Here is a 15,323-nt window from a genome sequence, read left to right on the forward strand (position 1 = left end):
GGTGTTGTATCATAGAAGGACAAACTCTTCCGTCGTATTAACAGAGCTGTTCTAGAGAACATGAAAACTACCCAAATAAAGTCAAATTAAATCCTCCTTTTCAAAATGATTACTTAACAATTACGCCTAATTGTGCTCCATTCCCTTAAATCAGAGTTGGCAGAATGACTCAGACAAATAAGGCAAACTCGCAATTCAAACTTTAATTTACCCCATCCTGTCAAGTAATGTTCAGCGGTTTGAAGTAGAGTTATGTTAAAGAGAGCGGCATTAAGGAGGCAGAAAAAATGAATATTCTCTTTTGAGGACTGCTGTTTGGCTAACTAAAAGAATGGTGCTATCATCTTCTGATAACAGTAATAATGGATAAAAGCTACAATTTTTTTTTTCTGAAGAACACAAAATCAGAAAGTTTTAAAAATCTACAAAGACACACCGCTCTGAACTTTCCAAAGTTCAGGCCATGGGGGCGAGCATTGGGGGAAAAAGCAAATCAAGTAGATCCGAGATGACATGCCGTGTCAGTTGATCAATGACGACAGAGTCATTTAGTCAGTACTGAGCAAGAGCAAATTGTTTGACCAAGCAAATCAATTTGAAGTGTCTAGCCTAGAAAAACCCATTTATTTACTCGTGACCAATAGCAAACACCACACAGCAAGAGGACAGAGGGGAGCGTCCGTATTTGAGATGCTGAGAGGTGGATACTGTAAAGGATGTCGGAGTGTCAATGACATTAAAGCGCCAAGTGGCGTGGCAGTAATGAAACGCCTCAGTGGTTTTATCATTACATCAGCAGGGACAGAATGGAAGCGCTCGCACTTCCCGACTTTCAGCACTCGCAGAGACTTAAGATAACCTTGCGGATTTACAGTCTAAATTATTGAGCTAAAAACTTCTCCCGGCACTTCGTATTCATGGATCGCCACAATGCAACAGGCAACCATTATACTGCAGCCTTGGACGGTGAATTGAAAACCAGCGCTTCCTCCTCCTCATACATTTCAAACAGATAATCTCACTGAGAGCTAACTGCTGCTTTCTACATGAACAACACAGCATTCCCACCACTGCTGCTGGAACCAGTAATGCTTATTTAATGTGCAAACTGGGAGCGGGAGTGTATGTTAACAGAGTAACAGGAAATCAATCTAGCAAGTGCAAATAATCATTGCATCATGTTTTCTTGCGCTGCATCTGAAACGTGTGACTCTCGCCTTCACATCCCCTCTGATTCCCTCATTGATCTTCCTTTGCCAGAATCCCTCCAATGGAAAACACATTGATCCTTGGCTCCTTCTTGTGCTGCTAATTACTGAGGGGACTGTGTCACTGTCAGGCCCTTATCTGATGCAGGGCTGTGTAGAGGAGTAATGGGATGTGCCAGCTGAAAAGCTGTCTGACATAACCTTGTGTAAACATGGTTGCCCCCTATTAATCATATCTTTATTGGAGCCACCATAAATTTAAGCATCAGCATTATCCAACAAACTTTTTATTTTTTGAGCACAAAAGCTTAATGTAATAACTTTGTTTTATTTTGGTGTTTTACCCATCATTTTTATTGGTTATGATAACATTGAATTCATCACCTTAATTGCTGACATCTGGGTATATAGTGACACCTCCAACAGGGCAATGTGCAATCTGAAGATCAGACAGGTTATTTTTTTTGTACAGTATATTATTAAATGCTACTTTTATAAAACCCCAAACTAAACCCTTTAAACCATAAGCTCTAAAACTGGTTACTTTTTAATGTTTTTATTTTATTCCTTTACAAATCCAAGAGTCGACAGCTGTGCTAGCTGCTCTGTGAGGCTGCATAGAGAGGCGAGGTCCCGCCCCTTCCGGTGGACCCTATGGGATCTTATTTCTGATAAAATTATTAACGGTAGTCAACGGCGAGAGACAAATATTTTTTGATGCCGTTTGAATTGTACCATGAATCACACACATGATGTTTGTCAATTTAAAAGATAATTTTGCGAGTCAAGAAAGTCTCAGTTTGTCGTGGGTTTGTCGTAGTATCATTTAGTTTTGTGTGAAACAGTGAACTACATCTCTCGTCTCGCATAATATACGTCACCAACACTAGCTAGCCAGCTAACTTAGCTATGTTCCACGCACTAATGAAATGTTATCTTACCTGATATGTTTTTATCCAGAAAGACCCGTTGCTCTTGTGAGTACATCCCAGTATGAAACACACAGGCATCGTAGCGTCAATGAGAGAAACGTCACTTACGCGACTTTTAGGTGTGTAGTCCCTCGACGTTGACTAATGTACATATTTTTTTCTGAAATCCAGAGGCTCACCAAAGTCATTCATCCTCTGGAGGCCATAGATGTCTGTACCAAATGTCATGGCAATCCAGCCAGTAGTTATTTAGATATTTCAGTCTGGAACAAAGTGGTGGATTGACCCACCAACACTGGCATCCCCAGAGCCATGCCGCTAGCATTCATTGTTTTCTTCCTCCTAAGGAACTGAGAACTGTGGTCTATTACAATTTGGGGCTTTACTTTTGTATTTTTGGCCATCGGTCCTATCAGTAATAATGACATTGCACTCACCAAGTTCATTTCAGAGATCACAGCACATACATCACCAAAAACTTCCATCCCAGTTTACGGACCGACTTCCTGGGTCAACTGTGACCTACAGTACCATACTGGCTGTGGTTGTGTGTGTGTGATTAGTTCGTCTGTGCAATTTACCTGCAAATAAAGTGGTTTAGATAATCTGTTAACAGTTGGGTTTGTTTACAACTTGATCTTCCTGACGGTGTTTCTCGACCCGTCTGCCTTCATCGTCGTCAGACATTGTAAAAAAAAAAAAAAAAAAACTGCAATTATCCTTTAATGATTGTTCCAAAATAAAACAATCCTATATATTATAGTTAAACTCCTCATGGTATTTTATCTAAAATAACAGTGCCCCAGATATATTATGAGACACAAATGATGATGATTTTATTCTTGTGTGTATTGTGTTGAGAATCCATCATATTTCATCCTCGTTACAGAGTGTGCTATCTGGTTTATTTCAGCTGTGAGGAGACAGAGGAAGGTTATTATCATGGTGATTAATGCAGGCGTATGGGAGGAACATCGGCGTGCTATCGTAGAGGAGAGGGAAATGATTACCTAATGGAGGTGTGTCCAATGTGTTTCTTTAAAGCTGAAATGAAAAGAAGAGTCAAAGGCTTCCACGGGGCACTGAATCAACCTGTACAGGAAATCAATCATCTCCACTAGACTTTATCAAATAATAACATTAGGAAAGTGAAAGTAAATACAGGCCAAAGAAGCTGGTGCACTTACACTGCTAATGAAGTGTAGCTCTATTGAGAGCTTTTATCAAAACTCCAGCCTGTATCTGGGTGCTCTGTCTTGCACAGATTAGGCAGATCACATTGTTTTGTTTTTTCCTCTAACCCCTGTATTTTAGTGTATGTGTGTGTATTTGTGTATGTTGGTGTGTGTACATGCCCTCCCTGCCCCCATTTGCCACACAAACTCTCACAGAGCACAGTGGATGATAAGGAATAGCTCATTAATGGAAAAGTCCACACTGTTAGCAACATACTTTGCATTTTGGGGTGCATTGTGTTGTGTGGTGGTGTTTCTTATTTGTGCAGGTCAAGTGAGGGCCAGTAGATGAAGTCACATCACGTTGAAATATGTTGAGTGCAGCGCGGAGTAACAGTTCCTTTATATGCTCGTTATTTTTTCTCCGACCGTGTTCACGCCTGTTGTTCACTTCCCTCAGTCCAAAGCAAGAAAAAGATGATCCATTGTTTCCTTTTGGTTCTAGTCCATTTAGGGTTCACACTGACTTATTACAAACAAACCAAGAGTGGTAAACATGTAGTCATGGACTGACAGGTGACTCATTCATTGGTCAGTTCCGGTGGCCTATTCTGCATCATCAGCGCTACTGTACACGAGCCCGTGGGGGGGTAAAAATCAAAACAAAATTTATTTCAGTGACCGACAGCCAGTGACGCCGTGCTCACGGGCGCTTGAAGTCTTTGCTTATTTTCCCCGGTGGTCACAAAACGCTCACACAAAGAGAAACAGATGGTCAGGAGCAGCAGTTCAGACTGTAACGGAAGGGTGGAGACAGCAGACAGAAAATGAGCCATCTTGTACTGCAGTGTGATTGGATACAACTGTTGCCATAATCAGCAGACAAATTATGCAAAATTGTTTAGTTTTTTTTAATTCAGTATTCTTACCTTCCTAAATGAACAAGACCAAACAGGCAAACACATCAGAGTTTGTTTAAACCACAGCAAACAAGTTAACATCCTAAAAAATCCCACATAGGGAAGTCTATTGTAGTGCAGGGATACCACTGTCTGGCCTGCAGGGTCAGGGGTTAAAGTGGGATTTGGCAGGAGGGGGAGCCCTAAGATCTGGTGTAACAGTGTAGCTGGCAAGACAGATAGCCAAGTTGCACATAAAGGTGCTTGTGTGTTTGTTGAGCTCTGTTTGAAACGTTGCATTTGAAATTACCACTTCAGAAAAAAAGCTACTCTGTTTAAGCTCACTCCCCTTCTGTAGCTATTGCTGGATGCTGACGAATGATTAGCACTGTGACCGCAAGTTTATCGACCTCTGCGAGCATGAACCCACTGTGGGGAAGGAATGAGAACAGAAAAAAGGATGTGTGTTGAGTGTGGGGGCGGGGCCATGGGGGTGACATTACGTTCTGATTTGTCGAATGAGTAAATCGATGGCATCAGTGGGAAGGATCGCCAGACTGCAGCACAAGAAAAATGTACACGCTTGACACTATTTTGTGAAACTGCCAATCAGATATATTTACTTATTTATCGAAGGTGCCGTAACGCTGTTCTGGATTGTTCTAGATTGTTCTGGCCCACTTTAACCCCTGTGCAGGGGTATCATGGGAAAGTTAATTTTGGTCGCCTAGAAATGTCTTATTCGGTGTTCGGTTGTAGCTCCACCCTTTCGTGTCACTTCTGGTTGCAAAAAACAAAGATGGCGACGGCCAAAATGATGGCCAAAAAAATCGCCTGGTGCATACATTGGCTGGAAAACTGAGCTCCCAGAAGCCAAAGTCAAATAGCATACTAATTGCATACAGCATGCACTATATACACATCTTCATAGTATACAAATCAAAGTATTTTTCCGTTTTGTACTCGGAGGCGATACGAGACATGGGATGACAGATGTCAATCAAACTGCTGCTCATTAAACTTCAAGAGAAAGCAAACGACTTTTCCAGTTTTTGGTTGGTTTGGTTTGTGAGGTTTTCGTCAAGCTTTTTTTTTTTTTATCACCATCCAAAATTTGTTTAAACAATTTTGCAGCTGTGAGTAATTCCACCATTTCCTTTGTGCATTGCATTTTGGGACTACAGAGCCCATGAACAGTATACTCACAAATCAAGCAGATTTAGTATTCTAATATCAATGCACTGCATCCTCAAAAATCTGCTTAAAATTAGTGTTGAATTGGGGCACAGCTCTGGGTAGACTCAGCCATCATACGTGTCACACACGACGCTGAATACATGTGTAATGTGGCTTGCATCTTCATGGGTCTGTTGTCTGTACAGCACACCTCTTTGATGGCATTTTGCAGTCTAAACTGTGCATTACATCCATGTCTCACTTTTTCTTCACCATAAAAGGTTTAATAGTACAGTGGTTGCCCTCACTCACACCGCCTACACATACTGTACGCAACACAGTGCAACACAGAGGGCATGTCGAAAGTCATTCTGGGAAATGAAGGAAGTCAAACATACCGTAGATGTTGTCGAGCCAGACTGAGGGCGGATTCACCAAAATAGTAAATTATGCATTGAACATCACATATTGATGCCTGACAGTGAAAGAGGATCTGAATGTGGGTTTTTTTCTTCTTGAGAATGAGTTCCCTGAGGTAATCATGGGGCTTATTCCTGAGGTGCTACTTAAAGGGAGGAGCCTCTAGCGCAGTGTTTGTGAGTATTCTTTTATGCCATTGCTCCCTCTTGACAGGTCTTGATATCGTGTGAATGCTACCTGAATCCAGAGAATGCGACGCTTACTGTGACTGCCTTTGTAAAATTCAAAAAGAAAGAAATCGTGTTTCTTTTCTTGAAGGAAGGTTGTCAGATTGTAGCATGTCCTTGACATCTTTCATTCAGCACAATCCTCTGTTTCATACTTGTCTTTTCAAGTGGGTTGAGAATGGAGACACTATCTAGTTTTCTGCTGTAATAGTAATCTAGTTCTAGGATTTCAAGTAGAGCAAACCAAGCTATATAGGCTTAGCCACATATTTCGCCCATTCTTTGTACTGTGTATATGTATGTGTTCGGCCAATCAGAACGAGCTTATTATTCAACCCTATGGGGATGCCCTTAAGCTAGAGACACACCAACCCGGCATCTAGCGGCGACGGAGGCCGACCGTTGAGTCGCCTCACTTCGCTAAAAAGTTGGACTCAAACACATCGCAAAAACTAGGCCGACAGACACTCACCGACAGCCCCAAACTGTCCGACGGCCGACCGTTGTCCTGGTGCATCAGGGTCTTTACGTAGTATAGGGTGGGATCGATCCAACTCCTCATCAAATACTGTACATGTTGATGGAGGGAATCTTGTTACCAAACTCTTTCTGTCATCTAACAACTCAGCCCGGTTGCACAAAAGGCGTATGAATGACACAATAATGCGCAAGGCTAAAGCGTGCAATAAGAACGCTGTGCATGCTTTAGGCGTGTCATTTATACGTCATGTAGTCTGCACTGACACTGCAATGGAAATACATCTGAGTGAATATGCTATGCTTGTTTTTTAGTGATGTTCGCCACGTGTTTTGTAGTGACGTTAGTGACGTGGTTCCCATACGTATTGTACTTAGTTTACGTACTACGGTTTTGTTTCCCCCTGTTGGTACTGCAACTTCATACACGCATGTAATATTCATGCCTTGGCGAGGCAGAACGTGACCCTGACACGCTATCCTCTGGTGAACAGGCGGGATACCGGGTTGAACAACTAGTTACAGCGTTCATATTCCCCCCAGGGCTTTGCCTTATAACTGTGCTCACCTCATAAGCCTGCAGAGACGGTCAACCACCAGCAATCTGCCACTCCACTCCTGTTTATGCAGTAAAACAGAGGAAAGGGGACAACCAGACCCACTGTGTGCATTGAATTCTGATTGACTGTAGGCTTTTACACAATATATCAGGCAGGAAGGGTCTGCACCAGCCAAAATGTAGAGGTCGTATAGAGCAAGCAGTCTATCAGTACTGTAAAACTGTCACATAGTAAGTTTCCAAACTCCTGGTATCCAGTGCAAAGCACAGATGTGGAGAAAACCCCAATTGGCCTTCAGGTCAGTTAGAAAGGAGAAATACAGTTCTGTTAAATGTGTTTCTCTTAATCTCCAGTGAAGGAGACTGGATTTCTTAGTTTCAGAAGTCAGGTTTCTGCTTTAAATGGGGGACAGCATCTGCATCTTGCATGCTCAGTCTGCACAACAGCTGTTATCAGTTCTTTACACACCCGTTTGTCCCTGTCAGGATCCCGGCTGGCCCATTGGGCCTCTTGCACTACTGGCCTGCAACAATTTCCCCCAGTGCATGGAGTTGTCCATCACAGAGCTTCCACATAGACCGTTGTTCCAAAGGGTGGATTGTCCAGGGGCGGCTTAAATCTAATAGTACTCTGCGTTGCTCAATACAAGGCATTCAGGTCAATACATATTAGTAACCAAACAATTCAACATTTGTTTTGTTCAAAATGTGTTGAACTGTACGGTGGTGTCGTTGTTGAGCAAAGAGAGAAGGTGATTTGGACCGCTGAGGAAGGCTCTTGAGGACACCGGGGATATGGACCCTTTAGACAGTCCCTCTAGTGGTAGCAGAGCACTAACTCGTCTTTTTGCTCGAGGGGAGGCATGCCTGCCAGACGTATCAACTGCCGACTTGTCGCCAGGGCCGTGACACCGCCCCACGGCGGCTGTAACATCTACGGTGAAATCGCTCATTTGTGTTGCTAAGGCGGATACAAAAACAACTCAGTCAAAACTGGGAGCCTTGACCTTTAAGAGACTCCTGCCATGATGCCTTCACACAGTTTCTTTAGGCACTGGAGGTAATGAAAAATGTGCCCTCCAAGGCGACAATGGTGAAGCTTACTGCTGATGGTCTTCGACACAGACTTCACAACACTGGGAAAGTCTCACCAACATCCCAGAATGGGAAGGACAGTCCTGAAGCGTGGAGTAGTCTTCAGCTGTTAACACAGCAGCATGGATCTGGGAAGGGACAGAGTGGAGCCCTGCATGCACACCTCTCTGTGATTGCACTGGAGCTTTATCCATAGTGAATGTGGGAAGCAATTATAGCACCGCTGTCTTCTCGTCTGATGACGGAGCCATGTGGTCCATACATTCTGGCTGCTTGTTGATCCCAGTGGCAGGATGCTCGGCACCGAGGTGACACCGGTGAGCAGACCTGGACAGAAAAGTAGACGAGGAGCAGCATCCTTACACAAGCTCAATAGACTCGTTCTGATTGGCTGAGTACACGCAGTGCAGGCACATTTCAGTCTGTAAAAACACAGAGTAGCTATTTCTAGGAGTGGAGAATGTAACCCGTCTGAAATAGAGTTACAGCACATCAGCTGATCTTCTTATTCAACAAAGAATAACCAAGATGATCACACCAAATGGATCCAAAGCATCATGTATATACACAGTATACATTGTGCTGTATATTCACAAGACACACTAATGTGCTATTTCAATCAGGAAAGACTTCATTTGGAGTGAACACATAAATTAATTAATTAAATGGTGCCCAATAAAGTTAGATTTAGTTAGTCTGGCGATCAGACTCCATCGTGAGATATAGTCATATAAGGGAGTAGTGATGCCATGGTTAGCACAGGAATATTTCCCCGATGGAGTCTAGACTCCGCTGGTGGAACCTATAAGCTTCATTTCTGCAATATAATACTCAAAGGACTTTTCTTATAGCCTCCATTCCTTGTTTGTGATTTGTGACCATCATATTTCAAACATTAACGGCCATATTGACGTAAAATTTAATGTGTGGATTCACACACTCCCACGTGAAAGAAAGCTAATGATTTTTTTGGTGATCTCTTGACCTTCTCTCTCTTGCGCTACAGTAGGGCCAAACTTTTAATGGTCAACATATCTCAGAAACAAATCAAATGTTACTTTTAGGAAGAATCGTATTTGTTTTGCTGACCTCATGGCCTTTACTGAAGCACCATCACGGCCTGTTACTAACAGCCACACCATTCGCTTTTCTTATTAATTCGCAATTCTCAGAATTTCAGACAGTCTAATTACCTATTTGCAACCTCATATCTCGGTAAACTTCGATATGATATTTGTGATGTGGGGCCGCTGTGGTGATCATGAGCTCAGTGTGATGTCTGTCTCAGTCTGAGAGAAACAAACAAAAAAGAAATCAGAAATAAAAAATTTGTCATTTTGAATTTCAGTTGTTTATGGAGCAAATCATCTGCCAGAGATACACTGTTTGATTTGCTGTAATAATACTGTGTTATTGGCTATTTAAAAAGTAAAGATTTAAAAGAAAATTATATTTATTTTTATTGCAAAAAAATCACATGTACTATTTTAGAAAAATAATTGTGAATGAATGAGGAAAAACAGCAGTCATAGGCTAATTTCATATTTAAAAATATACAGCTTTAAAAGTCAATGTAATTTCTGGGTTTTTCTCCTCTGCAGAAGCACTTTGACATTTGACTAATTCACTTTTTCACAAGGAGTAATTAAAGCCATGCAACGTGCAAATCTGTAACTAAACACAGTATAGGTCCTGTGTTTGATGAGATTATTTGCATGTGAAATATCAATACAGGAATTTCAGATGCACAGTGAACGTGTATAGTGTACACATTCCTCTTGTTGGAGAGCGGGGAAGAAAAATATGCCTTTGACTACCAGTGTTGCAAGTCTGAGGTGTAATTTTCTCCTTTACATTTCAAGTTCAGCTGTGTGGGAGGCTTGTTATTCATGCAGATGTCACAAGAAAAGGCTCTTTCTCTCTTTTCCTTCTCTCTCTCTCTCTCTGCTTGTCTTTGCTGCCCTAATTCTTCGGCAAGTGCTGCAGTGGGCTTGTTCTGTTGGCAGTCCATGCCTCATTGTTTGCTACTTCTTTAACACCTACATAATGTATTTCATTAGAATCTGCTGTCAGTCCCTGTCCGTTCCACTTCATCCCATCACTCTGATTTCATTATTTATTTATTTCTTAAAGGAGGTGGGGGCTCTTAGCACCAAATAAACAACTATAGCCTGCATTCTTCTCCTTCTCCTTCTTGTCATGCATCTTACTCTGTCTCTTGTCTGCGTGTTTCCTCCTCTGCCGGGAATTCAATTATCCTGGCTGTTGTTTTATGATGTTGTGGTGACATCCGATGACGGATTCATTATCTCATCTCCCGGCGTGACAGCATCGTAGCAACAGGACCGCTGTTTCCTACACTTGCATTCAGCTTTACATCACGACTGTGTGACTCTTTCTCCCATCGATGCTGTTTCCTTGCTGGTTTTCCCCTTCTCAATTAAAAGATGTTAAGGAAAATGAACAATCTTCCTGTGTAGATACATTAAAAGTAGAGTAGTTTTGGTGGTGGTGAGGTGGCACAATAAATCATAAATACTCTAATAAATGTGAATTAATCAACAGTGAGATCTCCTGCAGAATGTTTGTGCTTATTTGTGTCAGACGTAACAGTCCTCTGCAGTTTCTCCTCGTTTCCAGCATTGACTTGAAGTTTTCTATGGAGAAATAATATATAAATATATCCTGGTGAATTATTTTTGCATATATTTGTAGAAAAAAGTGAGACTCAAATGAAAGCTATGGGATTTATTTGCAATGGTTTCACTTGTGTTGGCGTTTTTTTTTTTTTTTTTTAATTCATGAAAGGGCAGGGTCCTGGGTGACAGGAAGGTTGGCACACTGTAGTCGGTGAGAACGTTGCAGAAGCATTGCGGCTGTGTTTTAATATGGAAAGTACTAACCTCTGGTTAGAAGAAGGTCGCAGACTGTCGCTGACTCTGTTCTCTTTGATCTGTCTTTTTTTTTTGTCTTGTTAAAAAATTGCACAAAACCTGAAAAAGAGCCTCATATAGCGCGGCGCGATGGAGTATATGCTAATTCACAGCGGCTGTGTGCCTTTCCCCTCATTATGAACATTCTTTAATAACACTCTCTGTGTTGCAGGGAATGAGTTTGGCCATCCTGAGTGGCTGGATTTCCCCAGAGAGGGGAACAATCAGAGTTACCACTATGCCCGGCGGCAGTTTAACCTATTGGATACGGATCAACTGCGCTACCATCAGCTCTACGCCTTTGACCGGGACATGAACCGTACCGAAGACAAGTACGGCTGGCTGGCCGCCCCACCTGTAAGGACATCACACACTCACTGTGCAGTAGGCTTTTTGCAGACACTCTCAATGACAAAATCACGGGAAAATATAATGCACCAGTCACATACAGAATATTTAATAATGTCTAGTGTCCCAGCCAATTGTTCATAAATGATTTAGCTCATTTTTTTTTAAGAATAAATGTACTTTCCAAGCCACCATCTTTACACACATTGGAGTTCTCAGGCAGGTGGAGATAAATGCACCCCAAAGAGAGTTCATTTTGGAGATCCTGTTTCTCTGGCTGCTGTCAAGGTGAACAGTAATAGAATTCACTCTCATCCTGCAGCCTACATTTGAAGCCTATGGGAGAGAAAAATTATGTTTTTCTCTTGAGGGGCCGGTAGCAAAGTAATGGGATAATGCAAATGGAGAGTGTGGCTAAATTGACAGGGATTAGAAGTGAGTCTGTGTAATTGATTCAAAAAATACCCTCCCTCACAACCCCGGGAATCAGTCGTCAGATTAGAGCTTCTTCACCTGGCTGCGTTACACTCTGGCCCGCGTATTCCTCCTCCTCCACAGACAGACAGACTAATGCAGCAGAGAGGGGGAATGTATCAGAGGGCATAATTAGACACATGTCTGCTTCACAAGTATCATTTCTGTATATTGGTCTATCAATCACTAGAAGAGTGTTCTGACTTATTGGAACCTCTTACACCGTTTACAACTGGATGAAAAGGAGTGTTGGAGGTAAGGCAAAGGAAGAGCAGAGCCTGGCTGATTTCTGAGCTCCCTTCTGGGGGGGAAAGGGAGGGAATACTGATCCCAAAGGAGGCTACTGGCAGGCGGATGCATGCATTTGGCACTAGTGCTGACCTGCTACACATTGGATGCTGCTTTTCTTGGCTGTTGCACTTCTATACATACCATATAGTAGACCGCTCTACAATGTATGAATATTACAGATACTTAAGTGTATCCTCTTGAAGTGTCCTTGAGCATAACACCAAATCAGGGCAGTAGATAAATCCATTTATGAAAGGCCGGAGTGGATGTGCACATAATTAGTTTTCATGTTTTCTTTTGCTATTATCATGAAATAATAATATTTTTGATCAGACTAGAGACAAAGTTCTTTTGTAATATTAAGCTGATGAATCATTATTCTGTGATCATCAGTAACATTTGGACAGCTTGTTGTTGATTTCAAAACATGTATGTATATGTCAAGAGTAGACTACCAAATAATCATAATATTAATAAGGTAAGAATTTTAGAATAATAAATTATCACAAGAAAACAAAGTTCAAAAGGTCATATCAAGCCATTTCCATAGTCCACTCAAAGTCTAAATTTAGTTTCAGCCCAGAACAAGGTGTCTCAACTGTCCCAGGGAAGTAGAATTTTGGGAAAATGCACTTCTTGTATTGTTTCTTTAACGTTTGGATTGGGCTGTAAAATACTTTTTTTAGCAGACACCAGTATCTGTTCATGGATCAGATTATTTCCATTACTGTTTCAGTAGTCTGTGAGTAATGGAAGGTTATTTGGTGTCGATACGGAAGTGTCCCAACCAACCCCGCTCTCCCCTACTGTAGGCACATGAATCAAAATATGTATTATGTAAAACGTAATCCAGACTGAAGCAATAGATAATAAATCAGTTGCGTGCCGTTCTCAGACAGTGCTCGGAAGCAGCGGAGACAAAAATGGCTCATTCAGGGATTGATACGATATCACAGAAAGACTTTGTAGAACATCACTCACAGATAACGCCAATAACTGCTCGGAGATTCTGCTGTAATCACCAGATGAGTCTGGATCCTCTGTGCGGCCTATCAATGACACTGCCAAGGTAATCACGCTTAGTGGGAATATTCTATAGCTCGGTTCAATATTTCACTGCGGTGGGAGGATCCAAGGGCATTTTGTAATTCAGATGAGGAGCAGAGGAGGATCTGTCGGCAGCTCCCCCCGTCGTCCCAGGTGTAAGCGAACTAAGCGGAAACGGAAACATGCAGGGACTCTGCTTAAAAGTGTGATTTGTGCGCCGCCTCTTTGAAGATGTGCAGCTAACGCTTCAAAAGGCCAAAAGTCTGGACATGAACCGAAGCTGCTCTTAGTGCAGAGATAGCATCACTTGAGGTGTTCCACCGCTGGGATGAAACGTAAATAAACCAGTACAAACCAGCATGCAGAGTAGTTCTACTTATACCAGCATTACTTAAAGCAGCAGTGGGTAGAAATGGAGCAAATATGATTAAAAAGAGTTTTTTTTTTTTTTTTAAACGGTCACTATGTCCTGCATGAGACAGGTATTCTGGAGGAAAAAAAATCACGTTCCTCGGTGTCCTCCGGTGTACTCCGGTGCTCCTAACAACATATACAAGATTTCACAGACCGGAGGAAAACAACCAATCAGAGCCGAGCTGGAGCCTTGCCGTCTCTGAGCAGCTGTCAATCACTTGTGAACTCCAATCAAAGGGTCAAACTAGGCAGCGCTGATCAAATATGAATCAATATTCTGTAACTGGAATGTCTATTTCTCTCCCACCAGCCGGAGCAAACTTTCTCATTTCACAGCTAAACAGTACACTACAAGATGTTTCCGAAAACATTTGAAGCGAGAAATAGGCATTACAGTAACAGAATATTGATTCATATTTGATCAGCGCTGCCTAGTGTGACCGTTTGATCGGAGTTTGCGACAGAGCCAAGAGGAGGTGCAGGAGTCTAGTTTTCTCTCAGAACACTTGAATTAAAATATGTTGAAAGGTTTTTATGAAATTTTTGCACAATGATGCCAAAAACATTTTGCCTATTGCCACTTTAACTGAGATGCAAACCATTACAGTTACCTTTAATGTGCTTTCATTTACTGGTAATATTTATCTTTATTTGTAATATTAAAAGTAGTCTGTGAATCCCAACATATAGATTTTTGTTCACATAAACTTCCAATATTGAGGTCATTGGATGTTACTTTATGATTCAGTCACATAGGGTTCCCTGTGCAAACTCCTAACAGAGGGTTACCTCTTCGAATGTATTTTCCATGTCTCTTGTTTCCCCTGATATATAAAATGTTTGCCGAAACCAACATTTAAATCCAATTTTTCTCACAAACTGTGCCGGCTGCACCTGCTGCTGACCTAACTTAAGTTCCAGTGGAGAGAAGGAGCGAGGAGGAGGGTCGCGGTTTGAATGAAACTACTGCTCAAGTCCAATATTTCCACAGAGTTCTGAGGTCACAAACGGGAGGGTACTGTAGGGATTTACCCTGCGCTCATTGCCTGGTTAAGTTACTCCCAAAAGTGTTGTTTCAGGTCAGAATGATGCTGCAGGCAGAGACAGAAACAGAAACTCAGCACGCTCTTAGACCTAATGTCAAACTAGGAGACATCGCTTGCATATGTTTGTATCTTAGGGAGATTTTTCTTGCCACGCACATGAAAATTATTGGATAATTTGGATTTTTTCCGACAAACTTCAACAGATTTCTGCATATAATCACAATAATTTTGTGATCACCACCAGGTCTGTTGATTACATTTACATTTATTTATTTATTTATAAGTGAGAAATGCACATTAACTGTGCTCATCGGGTCACAACTTGATGGATGCGGCTTATGCTTGTTTTCCGATGTCAGCCGGAGGAGCTTGACATTACTCCGAGTCCGTGGACTTCTCGTGTAGAAATGGACTCGGTAAAAGACTCCACACTGTTAGCTCGTTCCTTAACCTCCGTCCTCTCCGCTGGCCCGGTTGCAGGGGTGCTTATCTTCTCGTTCAGCCGTGAATACGCCGCCCTGAAATTGGCTATGCGAACAAGGCACTAAAAATAGGGGGGTTGGGTGACATTGATAATCTCTGCTAATGACACGTTAACAGTA

At 42.0% G+C, this 15,323-nt stretch overlaps 1 protein-coding gene across 1 annotated transcript in view; it reads left to right on the forward strand.

Annotated features, from left to right (window-relative positions):
* Nucleotides 1-15,323, forward strand: part of gbe1b (glucan (1,4-alpha-), branching enzyme 1b) — a 99,344-nt gene that overhangs the window by 58,634 nt on the left and 25,387 nt on the right. Inside the window, exon 13 of the mRNA XM_074640381.1 lies at nt 11,274-11,458. Coding sequence (XP_074496482.1) covers nt 11,274-11,458 — 185 coding nt within the window. The remainder of the gene's footprint in view (nt 1-11,273; nt 11,459-15,323) is intronic.

The sequence above is a fragment of the Sebastes fasciatus genome, chromosome 7 (genome assembly GCF_043250625.1).
Source record: "Sebastes fasciatus isolate fSebFas1 chromosome 7, fSebFas1.pri, whole genome shotgun sequence".
Lineage (NCBI taxonomy): Eukaryota > Metazoa > Chordata > Actinopteri > Perciformes > Sebastidae > Sebastes > Sebastes fasciatus.